The following is a 21840-nucleotide window of genomic DNA, read 5'->3' as shown; positions in this document are numbered from 1 at the left end:
TTATATATACATGAGCAGAGGTACTAATTTATTCCAGTTCTTTTAGTCAGTCATATACAGAAAATATAGCGGGGCTGTAAGATCACAGGTTGAGCAGAAATCATAATTTCATACTGATTTCCAAAAGCAGCACAAATTTTCCCCACTTTATGAAAAATATACAATTTTATCACTTTACAGTCATGCACTTTGAAAAAAGATCAGTAGTACTTCTCCCACCTTGTTTCTAAAAAGGTAAAAGGTCACTTTAAAACACTGATTTATCGCTATCATTTGACTAAAAAAAATGTGCCGTTTTGAAACAAGGTTGTGCTCTTCCTCACAAAGGTACAGGGAGCCCGCCCACTTGGAGTTTGCCATTTCACAATTTTCCTCCACTTGCAAATGTTAAAATGTTACCCATTTTTTTCAAAAGAAAGGAGGGTAGAGGATGGAAAACCATGAATTTTGTTCGGACGTTTTAGAGCAGTTGCAACTCAAAACCGAATGCTCACGAATTTCTGGGGTATAAAAATTTGGTCCCAGCTTTCTGAAGCAGGTTGTAGCTTTGAACTTTCATTTTTTTTAAAATGGCCATCGTTTGTAGGGGTGTGTGGCTGTCCCTTCAGCTGAAGAGCAAGATTTACACTCCAAAACACACACTTTAGAGCACAGTGTGCAATGTTTATTTTTGCTGTTTTTGACAACTGAAACTTCAGCACCCAAGTCATACTGCCAAATCGTTGAGTGACATTTCCCACCCGTTTCCCGATCCCCAAGGAAGACACTGGCTTTAGCTCAGGTTGAGCTAAATACAAAGCAGCAATTAACAAAACAAAACAAAAGTACATATAGCATTACATCTGTAAACTCTACAATGCATATCTTGCATTTGAGTGTACCTTATGCTTTCATCTATGAAAACATAAACTATCCTTTCATTGCAAAGAAAAAAAGAACCCATATAATTAGAAGTACTCAGGAGCAGGGGGAATTATTTGCTTGAATAGGGCTAATTATAATAATATGGTTTGTGCAATATCCACTATAGCAAGTTTACTAAGTCCTGGATGTCTTCTCATTTTCAGATTGCTTGGGGGTGAAGGTAGCGCTCATGGCATTTGTTGGTTTCATGGCCAACACTTCATCCCTGTTGTGTTTTTAAAGTTTGAATTTTACCCAATGAAATAAAATGCAATGCAAGGAAGTGTTTTCCTTTGGCTTGCCAGCTCCCCTGTCATTCAAAAAGCTGAAAGAAAAATCCAGCCCACCCAAACATCTGGAGTGGGATCCATAAGGGCCTGAACTATACACCAAAACACTACTCATCAAATTTGCAGATGACACCAAACTGGGAAGGGTAGCTAATGCCACAGAAGACAGAATCAGAATTCGAAATGACCTTAACTGTTTGGAGAACTAGGCGCAAGCTACAAAATGTTATTTCAATAGGGATAAATGTAAGGTTCTGCACTTAGGCAGGAAGAAGAAGAAGAAGAAGAAGAAGAAGAGGAGGAGGAGGAGGAGGAGGAGGAGGAGGAGGAGGAGTTTGGATTTGAAATCCCACTTTATTACTACCCAAAGGTGTCTCAAAGCGGCTCACATTCTCCTTTCCCTTCCTCCCCCACAACAAACACTCTGTGAGGTGAGTGGGGCTGAGAGACTTCATAGAAGTGTGACAAGTCCAAGGTCACCCAGCAGCTGCATGTGGAGGAGCGGAGACCCAAACCTGGTTCACCAGATTACGAGTCTACCACTCTTCACCACTACACCACACTGGCAGAACCAGAAGCACAAATATAAGATGGGCGACACCTGGCTTACTAGCAATACATGTGAAAAGGATCCAGAGGTCCTGGTGGACCACAAGCTGAACGTGAGTCAACAGTGTGATGCAGCAGAAGCAAAAAAGGCTAATGCTATTCTAAGCTGTATCAACAGAAGTATAATGTCCGGATCAAGGGAAGTAATAGTACCACTCTATTCTGCCTTGGTCAGACCACACGTGGAATCCTGTGTCCAGTTCTGGGCACCACAATTTAAGAAGGATGTTACACGGGGGAACATGTGCAAGAGGAGGGCAACCAAGATGATCAAGGGTATGGAAACTAAACCTTATGCAGAACGCTTGAAGGAGCTGGGTATGTTTAGCCTGGAAAAGAGGAGACTGAGAGGAGATATGATAACCATCTTCAAATATCTTAAGGGCTGTCACATGGAAGAGGGAACAAGCTTTGAGGGTAGGACTCAAACCAACGGCATCAAGTTACAAGAAAGGAGATTCCGACTGAACATCAGGAAGAACTTTCTGACAGTAAGAGCTGTTCTGACAGTGGAATGGTCTCCCTCGGGAGGTGGTGGACTCTCCTTCCTTGGGGTTTTTTAATCAGAAGTTGGATGGCCATCTGCCATGGATGCTTTAGCTGAGATTCCTGCATTGCACACAAAAGCTCACACCAATAACAAACTTAGTTGGTCTCTAAGGTGCTACTGGAAGGATTTTTTTTATTTTGGTTCTGTGAGGAGTGAGATCATTAAATGCTTACTGGCTAGTTTCACATTTCTCTTGAGCAGGGCACACTTCTGTATGAACAACTGCCTAAATCTATCAGTAGTGTAGGTCCCATGATGGAATAAATATCACAGCCCATAAATTCTGCTGCTTAATACTTTAAAAGGCTTCTTGTTACTCCAGAGGCTGGGCACCATTTGATCTCTTCAGCAAATAGGTGGATCAAAGCAGGGCTACATAAATCTCCCCCCCCCCCAAAAAAAAAACACACAGAAAAAAACATAAACTGTTACTTGTGGCTTGCAGAACTGATCATCTCCTTTGCTACCTTCTTGTTGGGATTCATAAGAGTGGAAAGGAGAGGAGAGGGATCAGTGGGAAATAATACCAACTCAATAAAAACAGAAGATTTGCAAATCTACTATTATATAAATTAATGTGGAATATTGTAGAAGAGAACTAAGGTTGGAGAGAAAAAAACGGTTATTTCAGCATAGACGATAGTTTTTCAGAGGCACCTGGTTCAACTTCCTGCAGACACAGGAAATCGGCCACTACAGCAATCACTGACAGGTAGACCAACCAGCCTCTGCTCAAAAACCTCAAAGAAAGGGGGGGTCCATCACCCTCCAAAGTAGTCTGCCCCACTGTCAAATGGCTTACACTGTCACTTCTAACAGTGACAGTGCCTTAAGTGCCTTATCACTTCTAACTCTCAGCCATTTTCTGTGTACATGCGGGGGATCTCAACTGTCAGATCTCAGCTCGGGATCTCAGCTGACCTGGGCCATCCCTGAGCCTCCTGTCCATTCTAAGCAATCCAGATTCCCTAACTGCTCCACCTGTACTGTCCATACATGCCTGCACACCTGAGCTTCTCACATTCACCATTTTCACTTAAAAAGAATGTAGGTGCATTTTTTTAGAACACAACAGGCAAAATGTCCTCTTAAGCTGTCAGTGGTTTCATTCCCAGCAGGGGGACCAATTTGCTCTCTTGGACTTTGGCTCACATGAGAAATGGGTTCTGAAAGGCTGAACTACAACTGACCTGAAAATGGTTTGGGTCAGTTTGAGCCTATTTAAATGGATGAGTTGGATTTTACAGGTATGGAGAGGGGACATGGGCATAAATATTTCTGGTATTACAGTTTTCATTAAGTGAATGTTCACCTGAGTATGTTAAGGGCTTTTTGGGAGAGAGTGCCTGGAAAAAAGCCTTGGGTTCCAATCCTCATTCCTCTTACTTGAATAAGAAAATAAAGGGGGGGGGGGAGAACAACAGGGAGATTATCACTGTTATATCTGCCTGTGGTGAGAAGAGCAAGGAAGGAGGGAGGCTGTGTTGTGAGCCCAAGGCCCCACCTGATCTCTCCTTCGGATAATTCCCAGGGGTGCTGCTAGGTGACCTGTTTATTGAGTATTCATTCACCCCGACTTGTCAACACTGGCATTTATTCTGATTTGTTTCCGGGGAGGTTAGATAATGATGCTTCAAAATGAGTGTTTTCCCACACTGTCCAGAGCATGTCCCCATCACATTCCTTACTGCAATCTTTTGAGGAAGTGAGTTTGTTTGACGCACAAGACCTCACCATCTTGCACGACCTGAGTTTGCTGGTTTGCAACTGAATCCCAGCAACTGTCTGGACGCCCTAGGTCATAAACCACATCCAAATAGGCCCAGTACCTGGGTATGGGAAGGATTTGCAAAGCCAAGAAACGCTGGAACATATTCAAGTGGAAATGCAAATGGAGAGGTATACTGGGAAGACTTTGACTCAAATCTTTTCGGTTTATCTATTGTTTGCAGATCTATGTGGGTCCTCAATAAGTACAAACCCTGAATAGTGGCATCCAAGAGAAACAGGCCTAAAAAACGGAAAGATCTAGCAGCACAATAGCCAAAATTCTTTCTGAGACCAGACTGCAATGGCTGAAGGTTTGGCAACTTCAGGGTAATGGAAAACCGCAAATATCTGAAGAGTGAGCATTAGCGCCCCCCCCCCCAAATCTCCCTTTCTGTTGGTTATTTTACACAAGTGGGATTTCATAGCCGGCTAGTGAGTTGTTATGCTTTCTTGGGGAGAGCCAACATCGACTACAACTCCCAACAGCCTTAGCCAGTGAGTGTTCAGGGTGATGGGCGTTGTATTCTAGCAATGTGTGAAGCTCACTCTGCTGGCTCTGCCTGCACTATACAATTTGAGGAGATGTACCAAGAAATGCGATGAAACAGGGAGAAAGCGATCAAAGTCTTTGGCAGGTTACAAAAGAGCTGCATTGTCATAATAGAATACCGGCGGCCCGTCCACCTTATACGCAGGAGTTCAAAGAGACACTTGATGCGGGCGAGTGGCTGAACCGCGGAGGCAGCACTTCTGAAAGACAGCGTTTTCTTTGTGCGACACAAACGGCTGCTCCTCCGCTTACATTTATAGATAACACCATTCCGCACATTATTTCAGTGAGAAGAAAGAAAGAAAGAAAGAAAGAAAGAAAGAAAGAAAGAAAGAAAGAAAGAAAGAAAGATAGCAAGCCACTCTTTGCAATGTCATGCCAAGGCTGAAATAAATATTTAAAAAATGGAGAGAAGGGGTGGCATTTTCTTTTCAGTTCTGTAAAGCATAGGCAAGAGGGGACACTGAAGAACTGCTTCACACATAATCTTTTTTCTTTCTTTCTGGCATGGAGCTAACGTCTGGATAAGCAAAAGCAACAACAGAGACAGAAGCACGACCGCTGGAGGGTGATGCAAAGGTAGGCAAGGCAACTGTACCTTTCGCTGTCGGATGCAGAGTTGCATGAAAGAGGGAGTTTAGGCAGGTGAGAATGGGATGCTGCCCTTACACTGAGGAATCTAGTTCAGTACTTTCTCCAAGGCCTAGCAGTGGTTTGAGGGGTTTCAGGCAGGGGGTGCCACTTACTGAACGAGTCTCTTCCATGCAACTATTAGGAGCCTGCTCAACGCCAGCGCCCTTGGGTAAAATGCTGTTAGTGGGGCTCCATCTCTAAGCGGGCTCGCCTCCTCTTTCTTCCCTCCACTCTTGCCCATTTGCCTTCCTCTCCCTTTGGATGCAAATCAGCACCACTGCACACAGAGAGAAAAAGGCGTGTAAATCAGGGGTCAGCATACTTTTTCAGCCCACTGTCCCTCAGACCTTGTGGGGGGCCAGGCTATATTTGAAGGTGAGGGGGGAAGAACGAATTCCTATGCTCCACACATAACCCATAGATGTATTTTAAATAAAAGCACACATTCTACTCATGTAAAAACACGCTGGTTCCCCGACTGTCCGTGGGCTGGATTTAGAAGGTGTTTGGGCCTTAGTTTGCCTACCCATGGTGTAAACGTTAGGGTCCTTTCCTCCTCGCTCACTCAGAAACTGCTGGGGAACAGGCAGCAAGAAGGCCACAAGACCCCAAGAATTGGCAGTGGGACCTTGGCTAGGGTGTGGGCCTCGGCAAATTGGTCAGTGATTCCGACCCTTGACACCAGACCTGAGCTGGGTCCTCCTGAGCACTTGATCTACTCTAGCCTACCATTCGCCGTATGTCAACGTTGCATTAAGTGCCTGCTATTATTGCTTGGAAGCTGCAGCATTTCTGCTGCAGCAACGTGAAAAAAATGTAAGATTATGGAAGCGGGGTCTCCTTCGCATGAATGCCTCGCCCGGAAGCCGCTATGCAAGAGAGATGGGCAGACATCAGGCTTATCGGGGCTCCCTTGCTTTCTGCAAGAACCGCAATATCTATCTGATGCAAAACAGATAACAGTTAGAATATAAGAACGTGGTGCCACCAAGCATGTTCTGAGCCTAGGAATCTGTTCTCAGCACCAGAACTGAAAGGAACTTACAGGAAAAACCCATTCGAAAGCTTTCTTCATGTCAGGCAGCCTAAGTAAGGTGTTTTTGCTACTGTTGTAACAATGGGCGGTCAAAAGCCCCTGCAAATCAGCCAGAGATCAGACCCCAGCAGACCCTACCTTCTGCCCATTCCTGATCTAAAGCAGCCCCCATGACTTGCGGGATTTGGGAACTTCAGCCTGGGGTGGGGCATGTGACCTAGAAACATGAAGGCAGTCACCATATCTTCAGCTGTGCAGGCCGGGCATTGCTTCTCAAAACGCACATTTTAATACCAACCAAAGATCTCTAGCAAAGCTTATCACTCTCAACAGGTAATTGCCAAAATAATAAGGCTACAGAGATATCACAGAGCTACTTCTGGTGTTGTGGATTCCATGTTAGTTTCTAAAACAACGCAGCTGGGGTTGTAGCTCCGTGAACAGGGCAAAGTAAGAAAGGGCGGGTGCTTTTGGACGACCTGTTTTATTGCGCATTTGTCCTGATTTGTTTGCAGGGTGGTGTTGCACCAAAAAAAGTGCACTTTCCAATGCATTTATCCATCACTTTCCTTATGGCAAACAGCCTAATCTTTTTGGGGGGAGGCGGAGGAACGAAGCAGTTGTGTTGTGCAAGACCTCCCAGTCAACTCAATGGGGTGCAACCAAAATTTGCGATCGCAAAATGGCAACGGACTGGAAACTGTAGAGGCGAGGAAGGTCCCTTGCTTTTGGGTTCAGGTATCTCTACATATGACCATACAACAAAGCAGGTTGTCACTACAATACAAATGACACAAATCGGCCATTGGAGGATAGTTATTAACCCATTTAACATTGTTCTGGATCAGCACAGCCTGCAGGCAAAGCCTTCCAAACTGCCTTATTTACACTATAAACAGTTACAGAAAGATGGGAGCGAGTAGGAAAAGATAACCCCGGCAGCTAGATGCAGAGAAGTCCCTGTTGCTCTTCCTCTTTCCTCTCCCAGCCTTGCTGCGTGAGGTGCTTATAACGGGCCTTTGAACTGGTTTCCGGAAAGATGTTGCCTGATGGATGGTTTGGAGCTTGCTGCATCCCCCAGTTTCCGCCAGACGACCTAAGAGCAAAAGGAAAGAGAGGGTGCTTGTTACCATTTATTTTATCTGCATTTGTACAGAGTTTTCTATCCCACCCTTCTAGTGCCTATATGTGCTACTCAGGGTGGCCTACAACAGTTTTAAGACTTCATTGTCCTAAAATACGATAAAGGTAAAGGCCGTAAATGACCCTACGGATGCTAAGCTTGCAGTTCCGAGGAATTCCTGGCCCCAGCTGGATTTGCGAGATTCCTCTCTGATTCACTAGGTGGCACCCAGATCCCGAGATAACATTGGCTGACAGGTTTAAAATGCTGATCTTGTTAAAGTCTCCCGAAATTAGAACTAGAGCGGGAGAGATGCCTTAGGTAATGGTATCAAATCAGCAAATTAGGCTCAGAAGTTGAGTTCAGAGCTAGGTCAGTTGCTGGCAAGCTTGCAAGAGTCATGTTCCCTTCATCAAGCATTGCTTCCCAAGTGGAGCAAGTTGTGTGCCCTTCAGACACAAAGTTGCCTTGCATTTGAAATCCAAAAATGCTTAGAGCAGCCATCGCCAACTGAGCGCCCTCCAGCTGTTTTCGACTAGAGCTCCTATCCGTTCTTAATGTATGATGTTTTACTGTGGTTTCACAATTTGTTGGAAGCCACCCGGAGCGGCTGGGGCAACCCAGTCAGATGGGTGGTATACAAATAATAAATTATTATTATTATTATTATTATTATTATTATTATTATTATTATTATTAGCCACCCCTGCTCCCAGGCAAGAGCCATAGCTCTGCCCCAGCAAAATTACACGTCTTGGACAATTTCCTTAAGACACCTTCCTTTTCTGAATCAACCGAGCGAAAGAGAGGACTGCATTACGAAGGGCTGTACCAGTGCAGGGCTCAGATTACTGAGCCTTTAAAAATCCCTGGTCTCCAGAAAGCTCGCCAGCCAAACCAGACTCTTAGGCCAGGTCTGTTTGGCAAGGTCTGTTTGGGGAGTCCATTTCAAAAGACCAGGAAGTGTTGGCAGCATTCCTGAGAAGATTTCCTTGTTTGTCGTTATATCTCCGGCTGTGCAAACATCATTATTTTGTTTTAAAAAGAGAAGCTAAAAGGGATAGCCTCTTGAGGTGCAGCCCTCACATCCCTGCACCAAAAGCGAGCTTTTTCTAAAGGCAGATTACAGATTTCATTGTCGAACAACAGAGCACATTCCGCAGTGCTTCACATCCCAGAGGGCGGATTAGTTGATGGCACTTGCAATGGCAAGATGGTTTGTGGGAAACCACCCAAGTCTAAGGTTCACAGCGGTTTTCCAGGGACGTATCCTGGAACGTTTTTTCACTCTTTGTGTGTGGGAAAAACCACGATGCCTTTCCCGTGCAACAGTGCGCTTAAAGAAACAGGGCTTCTTTTGTCATTGGTGCTTATGGCTTCGTGCCATGTGGCAACCCACAAGCCCAGGGTGTTCACATCATACATAGATTAGCGGTTTCCATCTACTGAAAGCTTCTAAATTGGACCAGATCCCACTGGGGAGTATGAGCTTTCAACCATAACTGTTACCCTAGGTGGCCCCACGAGCGTTGTAATGCTCCAAAGTTTTGTTTATGTTTGGTTTTTAGGGGAACAGACCTGAAATAGTCAAAACAAGTGGATGCGAACCAGAGAATTTCAAGGCAGAGGTTAAATCCTACCCACTCTTATCGAGAGATCACTGACACAGGACTGGGCTGCAGGGCTGCAGTCCTATACACAGTTAACTAAAGATAAGCCCCAGTTGAGGTTCCAAAGAATATCTATCTATCTATCTATCTATCTATCTATCTATCTATCTATCTATCTATCTATCTATCTATCTAAACATGCACTGGGGCAGTCTGAAATTGAAGATCCAGGGAGGCTTTTCACTTGCAAAAGAGGAAAGAAGGGGAAGTAAAAGATGACCACAGTTTTTGACTTTCAAAAGCAATTTGTTATGCACAACCTTCAAGAGTAGCCTTTCCCAACCTTGGGTCCCCATAGCCTATTGGACTACAACGCCCATCATCCATAACCAGCAGGGGCAACGGTCAGAAATAATGGGAGTGGTTGTTGACACCCAACTGTCGCAGGAGACAATGGAGAAGTACATCTCTTGAGGGTGAAGTCAAGAGTTGCAGCGCCCACTGCAGCTGTAGAGACTGATACGGGAGAGACATGTTTCATTGCAGCTGGGGCAGATGAAGGCACCTGGTTGTGCTGCTGCAGATGCACCACGGCGTTTCTTCTCTCTGTGCTCCTCCCAGTGCCCATTCCTCCTCTGGTCACTGCTATGGAAGCACAACCTGTCTGCCTCCAGGCACTGGAGACAGGAGTGTCAGCATGCTGGGAACATGGGCTTGGGAGAGCACGTCTTTCTTTGAGACTCCCAATAACATCAGGGAACCCAAGGTTGAGAAAGGCTGCTCTAGAGTACCAAGACACTCTCTGGATTATAGTCCAATAAGACACACAGGCCCCGAACCATTCTGGCTATGGGAATCCTGATTCATGAATGGAATTCCCCCCACCCACATTTTTCAGTGAAGGAAGCCAAACGCCAACCATAACTCAACACACAAAATACACCAGTCCATATATCCATATATATGTGAGGGTCTAAGTCGGACCCAACCTGGTGCCCTTCAGATGTTTTGGATTACAACTCTCATGTAACCGTATATAGGATTGTAGATTTAACTGATTTAATAACAATTCCCATTCACAGGAAGCCTTAAGAACTGTGGTTTTGGGATCAGATAGGGGGAAAGACCTTCAATAGGTGATTCTCATCGCCATGTTGAACTATAATGACCATGACTGGGAGGATGGAAGGAGCCAAGATGGTCACATTTCTGTAAAACTGCAGTAAGCCTCTGCAACCTTACACCCACAAGCATTCTGAGTGTGTGAACGTTTTGACTGACAGTATTCGTAACCCAATTTCTCTGCAGGTTGCAAAGACAACAAGCGACTAAGCCTGCACACACAGAACAAGATATTGGACAGCATTTAACACCACAGTTGGAAGTGAAAAACTGAAATGGGAAAGACTGTGAAAATGGGTTCATTACATTGCACATTTCACGAACAATTGCTTTCTCCTTTTCACTCAGGTCTTCTTCATAGTTTTCTTGTATTTGCCTGTCCAAATTCTCATGGACTTCAAGGACCTACAAACACAATGGACATGAAATTGTAAAATGATGTCACACAGTGATAGGCCCTAAGGTACCCCTAAGTGGAATGACCACTCCATCCTCATGCTGTCTGCCACGTTGGGAGGGCAAACAGGGCAAAATCTCAACACACGCATAGGAGAGTGGGAAGTCTAATTGCCAGTAAAACATATGGAGCTTGAGATAAATGTTCCATCTGCATATATCACTAAGCTGGAAATGAATGGTTAGCACTGGGGGGGGGGGTTCCGGGGAAAAAAAACATATGATCTACTTTCAACATATGCATACACACTTTTTGCAAATGGTCACTGGATGCTGCCCATATTGCCATTGAATTGTGCAGTTCCTGACACAAAAGAGCATCAGGTGCAAGGCAACAAAGCTGGAAAAAGCTGTGGCCTGACTCAGATCTCCTGCTCCAAAATCGTGCCAAGGTATGGTGAAAAGAGACAAACTTCTGCCGTCATGGTTAGGTACAGAAGACAGTAAAGGAAGAGTGGTCCATAAGCGGTTAAGGAAGGACTGGAGCTTCAGTGGTAGATGCTATGCATACAAAAGGTTCCAGGTTCAATCCCTGACTTCTCCAGGGAAAGACTCCTGCCCTAAACCTGAGCCAGTTAGTTGGACAATGCTGAGCTACAAAGATGGACAGTGCGGCTCTGCATAAAGCAGAGCGGCCACTTATGCATTACCTGCCAAAGAGCAGACAAAAGAGTACAATCGTACCTTGGATCCCAAATGCCTTGCAAGTCGAACGTTTTGGCTCCCAAACGCCGCAAACCCAGATGTGAGTGTTCCGGTTTGCGAACGTTCTTTGGAACCCGAACGTCCGCCACAGCTTCCGATTGGCTGCAGCAGCTTCCTGCAGCCAATCAGAAGCCGCGCCTTGGTTTCCGATCTTTTCGGAAGTCGAACGGACTTCCGGAACAGATTCCATTCGATCTCCAAGGTACAACTGTATACAGATTTGCAGAAGGTGATGCTGATTAAACTGTACAGACACAAACGGATAAATCATTACTATATTTTAAACAGAAATACATCTCGCCGCTATGGGAAAGACCAGGTGACTGTGTGTACCTGCTCAGTCTGCTTTCCAGGTATGGATATGGGCAACTTCAAGGCCCCTGCTCTCCCTTCTTGGAGTTCTTTATCTTTAATATAAAGAAAGCCTGGACTGGACAGAGGACTCCTTTCAGACAGAGGATGGTCCTCTGCAAAGCAAGAGACACATGACTACCCTCATGACCATTCATGTCTAGCTGTCAGTGGATCCATGGTAGCCTGTAGCAGCCAGGAGACGAGAGTCGGAGGCAGGAGAAGCTGCAGGATTGGAGAGTCAAGAGCAGGTGCAGGAGGAGGGAGGGAAAGGTCAGGCTGGTGTAGAGCCCAGGGCTGCCACACCTCTTTCTCCTGCCCCCACCTCTCCTGCTGCACTGTCTCCCAGGACCAGAAGAGGACTGAAGCAAGCTGCACACAGACGTCGTCTCTGCCTGCTCAGGTGGGGGAGATACATAAGCTGAGCTGGGGGGGAGGCCCCCCTCCCTGTTGCCGCAACTGCCTCGTTGGGTACACACCTGAGAGACGCAAGACTTTTCCTAACTTGCAAGTGTGCTTTTGACAAGAAAGAGTTAATTTCTCACGCTGGACATTCCTGAGAGTGCTGTGACACGAGCATCATAATCACCCACATCGTAATTCTGATTGAAGAATCAAGCTTCCACCCCCACCCCCCACTCGATGACAGAATTATGGTTAACACCGCAACGAATGTGGATTGTTTCAATTCAGATGAACACAACACTCTGTAAAACCAGGCACAAATGCTCCGCTCAGCTTTCTAGCGGATGGCACTGCGCTTTGCACACTGACCGCTTTGAACTGGACCAATGCTTCCTTTTCCTGCCGTGCCTCAGAAGTCTCAGTTACAAAAATAGGTCATTCTCTTAGGGCCCTTAACCTACTTTGGAAATTGCATTATCCACTAGCTTAACCGACATATTTTGAACCAATGGCAATTTTGCATGACTGTACAGTTTCGCTTAAATTAATTCAATCCGTTGGCTCCTCTCTTTTTTGCAAGGGGGCGCAGGAACACCAGAGGAAGCAAGCAAGCGGCATTTACAAGCTTGCAAATAAAAATAGATCTCTAATGAATAGGAAGGAATTAATTATTGATCAAGCTGGATGCAGGCTGCGAAACTGACTCGTTGGTCTGGGCACGCCTGCGATACTCATCAGCCTGGATAATCAAATCCCAGCCCCAGAAATATCATGCCGGTAGCTGAATAAATGCACACGGCCACATGTATGTACTCCAGGCTGAGACTCTCCATTAGGTTTTATTGCCTGCATGAAACCCTCCATCCTCATATCGCTTTCCCCAGTGTAAAATGTTAACTACAGGGATTTGTGGCAAGGAAAAACCCTCATATCTGCTTGCATTGTATTGCATGAAGATGCATGGATGCAGGAAACTGCTCCTGTTGAACATATGCCCAGCAATATTATTATTAATGGATTTTATAAGCTATTTGATAATTCCCCCCCTAGAGGTGAACGAGTCCAAATCATACAAATGTAGAAAAACACAAAGCCGCTGGCAGGAGGAAAAGGTTGCAACACTCAACGGGCAATTTTCTCCTAGCATTGCCACCTTTCCTCTCTGACCTTGCCCTGTGCCTTCGACAGAAGCCTGACAAACAGAAATTAAGGTGAAGCTTATCAAAGACCCGCAAAGGAAACAATGGAAAACAACTCATCTGCTCAATTCCTGCATCTCGGGCTGCTAGTAGCAGAGGAGCAGGGCTGTAACTATAAGGTGGCAACCCTTGGAAAGGCTGCGCTTTAGGGGATCTGGGCCTCCAACAGCTGTGCCACTGGAAGATGCTCGGCAGTTTTCTCTGTCAATGTGCCCTGATGAAATGCAGCGTTCGTAGTCTGTTCTGTTAAAAATAGATTTCTGGACCCAGAAATACAAGCTCATTCTGCCAGCTGAGCAAGCTTTCTCTCCCCCCACCCCCTTTCCTTGGTATCTATGCACAGCATCGCAACCTGGAAGATTATCTAAGTGCCCTCAGGCCTGGTACATTAAGAGTGCTTTGCGCAGCATTGAAACTCGTGGATAATGAAAACAATGGTCTCCGGGGGACGATACAGATACAGCGATGTGACATTTACTCTGTGCGTACGTGGCTATGGCAAAGTGGAGGATTTGGTTTGCGATCACTTTTGTTGCGTTCAGCATAGAAAAGAGACTTCTAACTCCTCTTTCCCAGAATTCCTCACAGCAGCGCTAGAGGTTTCCATTTCCTGTGGGGAACACCAGTGTCAACACTGGTCTGAGGAACACGGGGCCCAGTCAGAGAAGCTTCGGCTATTCCTATCCGATGTTGTCATGCTCCTTCTGCTGCCCTCGTGAGGGAGTAGCCTAAGCTCATGCGTGTGAACTCTTAACAGACAAAAGAAAGTACTTCTTCACACGAGGCAGAGGTAATCTGGAGAATTTGCTGCCCCAAGATGTAGCAATGGCTTTAAAATGTAGCACTGGACTACTGCAATGTGCTCTACCTGGGGCTGCCTTTGAAGGTGCCCCAGAAACTACGACTAATGAGGCAGCTAGACTGGTGACTGGGAGTGGCTGCCGAGACCATATAACACCAGTCCTGAGAGATGAACATTGGCTCCCAGTACGTTTCCGAGCACAATTCAAAGTGTTGGTGCTGACCTTTAAAGCCCTAAATGGCCTCGGCCCAGTATGCCTGAAGGAGCGTCTCCACCCACATCGTTCTGCCCAGACACTGAGGTCCAGCTCCGAGCGCCTTCTGGCACTTCCCTCCCTGCAAGAAGTGAGGTTACAGGGAACCAGGCAGAGGGCCTTCTCGGAAGTGGCGCCCGCTCTGTGGAATGCCCTCTCATCAGATGTCAAGGAAATAAACAACTATCTGAATTTTAGAAGACATCTGAAGGCAGCCCTGTTTAGGGAAGTTTTTAATGTCTAATGTTTTATTGCTTTATTATTACAGTCATACCTCAAGTTGCATTTGCTTCAAGTTGCATTTTTTCTGGTTACGAATGCGGCAAACCTGGAAGCGTTTACAGTGGTACCTCAGGTTACAGACTCAGAAATAGTACCTCGGGTTAAGAATTTTGCTTCAGGATGAGAACAGAAATTATGCAGTGGCGGCGCGGCGGCAGTGGGAGGCCCCATTAGGTAAAGTGGTACCTCAGGTTAAGAATAGTTTAAGGTTAAGAGTGGACCTCCAGAACGAATTACGTTCTTAGCCTGAGGTACCACTGTACTTCCGGGTTCGCTGCTTCATGCATGCGCAGGAGTGCTGTATTCCGTCACACGCACGCGCAGAAGTGGCACTCTACTTTTAGACTTTTCGAGGTGCGAATGGCACCCCGGAACAGATCGCATCTGTAAGCAGAGGTACCACTGTATTATTATTATTATTATTATTATTATTATTATTATTCTGTTGGGAGGCGCCCAGAGTGGCTGGGGAAACCCAACCAGATGGGTTGGGTATAAATAATAAATTATTATTATTATTATTATTATTATTATTATTATTATTATTATTATTATTGAGAGTTAGGCAAATTCATGGAGGATGAGGCTAGCCGTGTTGGGTGTTGTGCTACTTCTTGTATCAGAGACAGTCAGCCTCTGAATATCAGTTGCAAGCCAGGCAATGGTGACCACCAAATTGGATGGCTTCAAAAGATGGTCAGGCAAATTCAAGGAGAGGGTGATCAATGGCTACTAGGTACTGCCACAGGCTGTATGTTTCTCTCCTTCCTTGGAGGTTTCTAAGTCGAGGTTGGACAGCCATCTGCCATGGATGCTTTAGCTGAGATTCCTGCCTTGGACTAGATGACCCTCCTGGTCCCTTCCAGCTCTAAGATTCTATGAATGCCAGTTGCTGGAAACCACAGATGGGAAGAGGGCTCTTGTTCTCAGGTCCTGCTTATGGGCTTCTCATGGGCAACTGGTTGGCCACTGGGCAACCTCATGGGCAACTGGTTGGCCACTCATGGGCAACAGGGTGGCGGACTAGATGGGCTTAAGGCCTGATCTAGCAGAGCTCTTCTTATGTCAATAAAAAGAGCACACCTGCTCTGCTATTTCTCAGCCCAGAGCCTCTGATTGCCTCTCCTCATTGTCTTCCTCCCTTGAGCTAGAATGCAAAGCCTATATGAATGCATGCAAAACACCCCACCCCTTACCTTCATAGCGTGCACCACGGCTTCAGGTTTCTGGTTCATGGAGACGTATCCCACGGCAGGAGACGCGGCAAGATCAGGAGCCATACGGACAGGGCCCTGCAAAAGACAAGAGAGCAAACACTTGTAAGTATATATATATTCCAGCAAGAAACATCTGGTGCTGCCCAAGAATCCGAGGAAACCAACGCATGTTGTGATTTTTTATATAGAAAACCAACACATATTGTGATTTTTTAAAACTACAGATTTTATATAGTTTTAGGCTCTGACCTGATCCAAAGAACACCTGACCCAGCTCTGGATTAATGGGATGTGTGTGTCTAAAGTTTCATTATGGTTTATTTGGACTGTCATCTCGATTTGATGTGGTGTCTGGTGCTGTGGGTTAAACCACAGAGCCTAGGACTTGCCAATCAGAAGGTTGGTGGTTCGAATCCCCACAACGGGGTGAGCTCCCATTGCTTGGTCCCAGCTCCTGCCAACCTAGCAGTTCGAAAGCACGTCAAAGTGCAAGTAGATAAATAGGTACCGCTCTGGCGGGAAGGTAAACGGCGTTTCCGTGCGCTGCTCTGTTTTGCCAGAAGCGGCTTAGTCCTGCTGGCCACATGACCCAGAAGCTGTACCAATAAAGCTGTACCAATAAAGCGAGATGAGCGCCGCAACCCCAGAGTCGGTCACGACTGGACCTAATGGTCAGGGGTCCCTTTACCTTTACCTGGTGTCTAAAGGTAGATGATTATGACAGCAATATTATTATTATTATTTTATTATTATTATTATTTATTTATTATACCCCACCCATGTGGCTGGATTTCCCCTGATATCTTTAGAGGCATCCTTCTCATGGTTTGTTATTTATGTGCTTATTTAAGGATGTCATAGAATCATAGACTTGTGCAGTTGGAAGGGACCATGAGGGTGATATGTGGTCAAGTCTCATGCTCTACCAACAGAGTATAACTTGGGCAACAAGATCTTCAGAGGCGTCCATATTGGTGCTGGTTGGAACCATCATACCTAATAAGGTGTTCTGTATGCTCCACAGCTAAGCTTTTACGAACACTGAAAGCACAAGGTTTCAAGAGAACGGTGTACAAGTTCTGTTACGTACAATGGGACTTTGATAAAAGCTCAAGTCACTGTGAAAGAGCACTCCAAATTATTTGCCCATGTTATCCACACAGAAAATGGTAGGTCTAGCTGAAAGGAAACACATGGATGTCTGCACTGATCATTGCAATGCACCCTAAATTATTATTAATTATAAAGAAGTGTGGCTGTGAGAGACTTGGCTAGATACCCTGAAGGGACCCTGCACTTCTGAATTTGTCACTAGAGTCATACCTCAGAAGTCGAACGGAATCTGCTCCAGAAGTCCGTTCGACTTCCAAAACATTCAGGAACCAAGGCATGGCTTCTGATTGGCTGCAGGAAGCTCCTGCAGCCTATCGGAAGCCGCGTCAGACATTCGGGTTCCAAAGAACATTCGCAAACCGGAACACTCGCTTCCGTGTTTGTGCCATTCGGGAGCCAAAACGTTCAACTCGCAAGGCATTCAACTTCCGAGGTATGACTGTACATTACTGGAGGGGCAAGTTTCCCAGGCCCAAATGACTCCTCCTGAAGTGGCTTTTCCAGTAGCAAAAGGACCAATTTACAATTAAATACAGTTTTACCTAACATGCACCTTGGTGTCCTTGGTGGAATGAAATGTTTACTCAGAACATACCAGGAAAGTTTTCAACCCCGGAAACCAACTTAACCTTTGAAGTCACCCATAGCACTGGGTCGCTTTTAACTAGGAAGCAACATTCTGTCTGACACGAGCAGAGGGAGAGAATATTTGGCACCCAGTTCGCTGGCTGCATGGCAACATTCTCCAAAGAGCATCAAGTGCCCTTCAAGGAAGGTTGTGAAGGGAACCCAGGAGGTAAGTATATACACACAGCTGCAGCTAAAGGAGGGCTTGTTTTTTTAATGAATGGGCCATCAAGTTCTCTGATGTTTGGCGTTCTGTTGAAAAGTCAAAAAAAGTTCCTTTAATGTCAAGAAACCTGAGTGCCCAACTAGTCCAATTCTGGTACGAGGGATCCCTTTTACGGTCTCTCCTAAGCAAGGTGAGGCACAATGTCTTTATTCAGAAAGATGCCCCCTTCCTGTCTCTATGATTTGTATGTTTGCACTATGCCATTCAGAGAAACCAACAATGGCTTCATTGAGAACTCTCCAATATTTTGCCTTCATGCTGTTCGGCAAAACAAAAGGGGGATTATCCCGTTGGGCTGTGAAGGTAAATTGGGATGACAGAGCGGTATGCAGTATCACTGCAGGGAATGTGCTGTCCAGGCAGTGCAAAGAGGTGCATATTATAGCCTTTTTCTAAAATACACACAAAAAATGTGCCTTATCTTAGAACTTCACAATTACAGATGTGACAAGGAAGGAAGGAGCTGTAGTTTTTTAAAGATTTTGCTGCTCTGGCTTTATCCCTCATGCTTCTTATTCTGTCCCAGCTAAACAGCCTTCAGATCAACTGATGGCTAACATTGAACATAACCAAAAAAGCAGCTTCCCATTACATGAAAGAGCTACAGAGAGTCTTTGCATCCTTCCTCTTCCTCTTTCGTAGCCCTGGTTAAAAGATCAAAAGCTTCCCCTTCTGATTTTATGCCCATTATGTTCAATCTCGGGAAATGGTTGTTTTTTGTTTTTAACTACAGTTAAAAGAGAACAAGCCAGGATCAAACCATGGTGTTTGATCGTGGCTTGTTCTGAAACCTGTGGCCCTCCAGATGTGGTCAGACCCCAACTCCCACCATGGCCAATGGTCAGGGATGATGATGGCAACCATTCAGAGCATGGTGGAAGGTGGCTTCAGGGGGCAGAGGGGAATCTCCAAAAATTGCACCCCTTCCTCTTAGTAGACACCTGCACAGATCAAAAGCCCTTTCATGGGTTCAAAGGCACAAATTGAAGAACACCCTATTTATTTCTGCATTCACACTCCCCATGGCTAAAGCTAACCAAGGTTATGTTTTCAACTAAAGGTTGGAACCAAGGTTAGAAGCTGGTTTGCAAACCATAAAAAGTAAACCTGGTTACCAGTAGCCAGTGCTATTTTTCTAGAAAAAGAGGTGCTGGAACTCATCATGAACGCCTGCCCTGTTCTCTCATAATGACGCCCACCTGAGAAGTGCCGGAACTGAGTTACGGTAAGTTCCAGCTGGGGAAAAAGCCCTGCCAGTTGCCCTTGTTAGAGATGGGGAGGTGATTGCTGCACCAGACCAAATAAATATAGGCCCTGCTGAGGACTGAGCAGACATTTATCTTTGTCCATCTACACCCCATCGGGAACAGTTTTTAAAAAATGTTTACACAATTAATAAGAGTAACAGAGTATTAAAGCAGGCAGAACAGTATGTAAGCCTCAGCTCTTTTACTCTGGGTTCTCTGAAGAACAGGAAAACCCCGACAAACAGTTAATTTCTCATGGGATTTGGGGAAGAAACAGCTCTTTGTCTCCTGAACGTGATTCCTTATTTATTTCTGCCCCCAACTCCCAGTTCATTACTCCACAATATTCATTCACCTTGTCTCTTCAGAGTTGCTGATGCTGTGTAAAACTGCCATCCGATGTACTAATAGTACTCCAAATGTTTAATTGGTTTCAAAACAAGGAGAAATGCTTTCCTAATGATTTCGCTCCAGGAGATGGAACTCTTGCCTCAGGAGGGTCCAGAAGTCCATTGGCACATATCACCTGTCAGCCAAATGCAGCTACTAGGCGACATCCATTTATTTCAATGGAGCTCACCTGGAGCAGGTGAAGTTATGGGGCTGACATTAATTTATGAAAACCACATGGGGAATCATATCAAAACCCCCCAAAGAAGGCGTAACTATATTTGTAGTAGGGTTGTTCAGAAGTGAGTATAAACAGTTAAGGTTAGGCTGCAATCCTGTAAACATTTAGCAGGGAGTAGGTCCCATTGAATTCAATGGGGGCTTACTTCTGAGTAGAGGCAGGGATAGGATTGGGCTGTCTGGCACATTTCTGTGCTGGATTTAATTAGCATATGGCCTCCTTAGTTTGGGCCACACAATACAGAACAACAGCTCACACCACTCTTGAGTTACCCTTGGTCTGTGCCCACCAGGGGGTTGAGCTGGATGACCCCCCAGGATCCCTTCTGTCTCTACAACTCTATGATCACCATCCATTTTCAAGGTCACAGAGGAAACCTCAAATAACTATGAACTGTTCAAACATTTAGAGGTATGCCCTGTTCCCTGAGCTCAATCTTTGTAGATGAGAGCGGTTAATAATGATAAGTGGTTAATGACGATTGTGGCTAATGAGGCACTCAGAAGCCAAAACGCTAAAAACCACTCAAGTTTAGGGGAGCTCTGTGAGCCGAAACCTCTGTCAGAAAATATTCCAAGCATCCGGCATCTACACTCGCTGTGCCAGTTTTATTGTGATCTTTTCCCCCCTTGTCCTTCCTGACTATCCTATTTCTCCTTCTCTGAAGTGCATTAGTTACTATGGAAACAAACATTGGCATATGCAGCGCTTTGCTGCATCCATCTACCAGTGGCATATAAAAAGTCCGTTTAGATGCTAGCATGGGAAGTCTGGGGGTGCGGGGAGGGGGGGAAAGAGACATTGAGAGGCCAACTGAGTGGCACAAGAACACTATTTTTAAGAAGAACTAGAGGACACGGCAGTTTATTCACCTTGCTGCACCACAACAACCACCCAATTTGGTACCCAAAAGCAGCCCAGAACTTCCACTAGGTTCCAGGTAACCAACTCACACCACTTTGCCTTCAAAATTAGACATTCAGTAGAATGCAAGACAGACTCAGGGGACCTAATCTCCCCAGGGATATTCTCCTCTCTGAGCTTTCAGTCTTAGTGCTAAAATGGCAGGAATCTGTACTCCAGTCTTCCTCGACTTAGTACCTCTACTACAATGGCCATCATCCCTGACAAAAAAAAAAGAGGGGGGGGGAAGTTATTTTTAAAAATTATTTATTAAAAAAAGAAGAAGTAATGTCTTCTCTTCTGTGGTCTCCTCTGTCACACGACCTTCCTCTGGGCCCTGACCTGCTCTCTTGAAGCGCTAGCTGCCGTGGAATAGGCTCAGGTTAGGCCTGGGCTCGGCCACGTGTCCTTGCCCTCCCGGTGCTCTCCTACCTCTCCTCCTTAGTGGCAGCAGCAGCAGCAGCACGTCAAGGTCAGGGCTCCCCTCTTTTTTCTCCTTTCTCTTTTTCTCTCTCCCTTCTCTGTCTCCTCTCCTCCCTGCATCAGCTCCAGGATCTTCCTGGCCCCGGAGCACCGCTGGGCAGTCGGCCGGGTGGCCAGGTCCTCTTGCTCCTGGCTTGATTTGGGTCACGGGGGTGTGTGTCAGTGGTTTTCCCAGTTGATGCGCTGGGCGTCCCTAGTTCCCCCTTGGCAGTGGGGGCGGCAATGGCAGTCTCAACAGCCCGGAGCCAGCCTGGTAGTGCAGTTGGCTCTGGCTGGCTTCAGGAGCTGCTCGCTGCCGTGGCACCCGCCATTTTGCCTCGCCGGAAGTCCCCATATGATGATTTTTGTGCCACTGAACCAATCACACAACATTCCTTCCCTACTAATAAATCTACAACACTTAAAATATAAATCCGGGGACACTAAATGAAATCTGGGGACATTCCGGGGACGGATTTTGTCCGGGGACAGATTTGGAAATCCGGGGACTGTCCCCGGGAAACGGGAACATCTGGTAACCATACCTTATAGAGATATAAGGAAAAATAGATAGAGAGAAACACACAATAAGAAGTAAAACCTGCTCCTTGTTTCCACTGTTCTTGTCAATGAGTGCACAAGGCATTTGCATGATGACTATATCTAGAAAACATTTATTAAACAGGTCTAAATTACACATATTATGCTACTTGTGTTCGGATCTTTGTTAACTTTGATTTACAGTGCCACCTCCTCCAAGGTTTG

At 45.7% G+C, this 21840-nt stretch overlaps 1 protein-coding gene across 4 annotated transcripts in view; it reads right to left on the bottom strand.

The window, feature by feature from the left end:
• CCDC85C (coiled-coil domain containing 85C) overlaps positions 1-21840 on the bottom strand; it is a 188729-nt gene continuing 166889 nt past the window's right edge. For 3 of the 4 annotated variants that reach the window (XM_081193604.1, XM_081193602.1, XM_081193601.1), the window contains 3 exons: positions 15846-15941; positions 10503-10601; positions 1-7437 (listed from right to left, as the gene is read on the bottom strand). In XM_081193604.1, the coding sequence (XP_081049730.1) occupies positions 7348-7437; positions 10503-10601; positions 15846-15941 (285 nt within the window). In that variant the 3' untranslated portion in view covers positions 1-7347. The remainder of the gene's footprint in view (positions 7438-10502; positions 10602-15845; positions 15942-21840) is intronic. The other variant, XM_081193603.1, reaches the window with a different exon arrangement.

Source organism: Podarcis bocagei, assembly GCF_964188305.1.
Source record: "Podarcis bocagei genome assembly, chromosome: 1".
NCBI classification, from domain to species: domain Eukaryota; kingdom Metazoa; phylum Chordata; class Lepidosauria; order Squamata; family Lacertidae; genus Podarcis; species Podarcis bocagei.
This window is presented reverse-complemented; position numbering and strand designations above follow the sequence as displayed.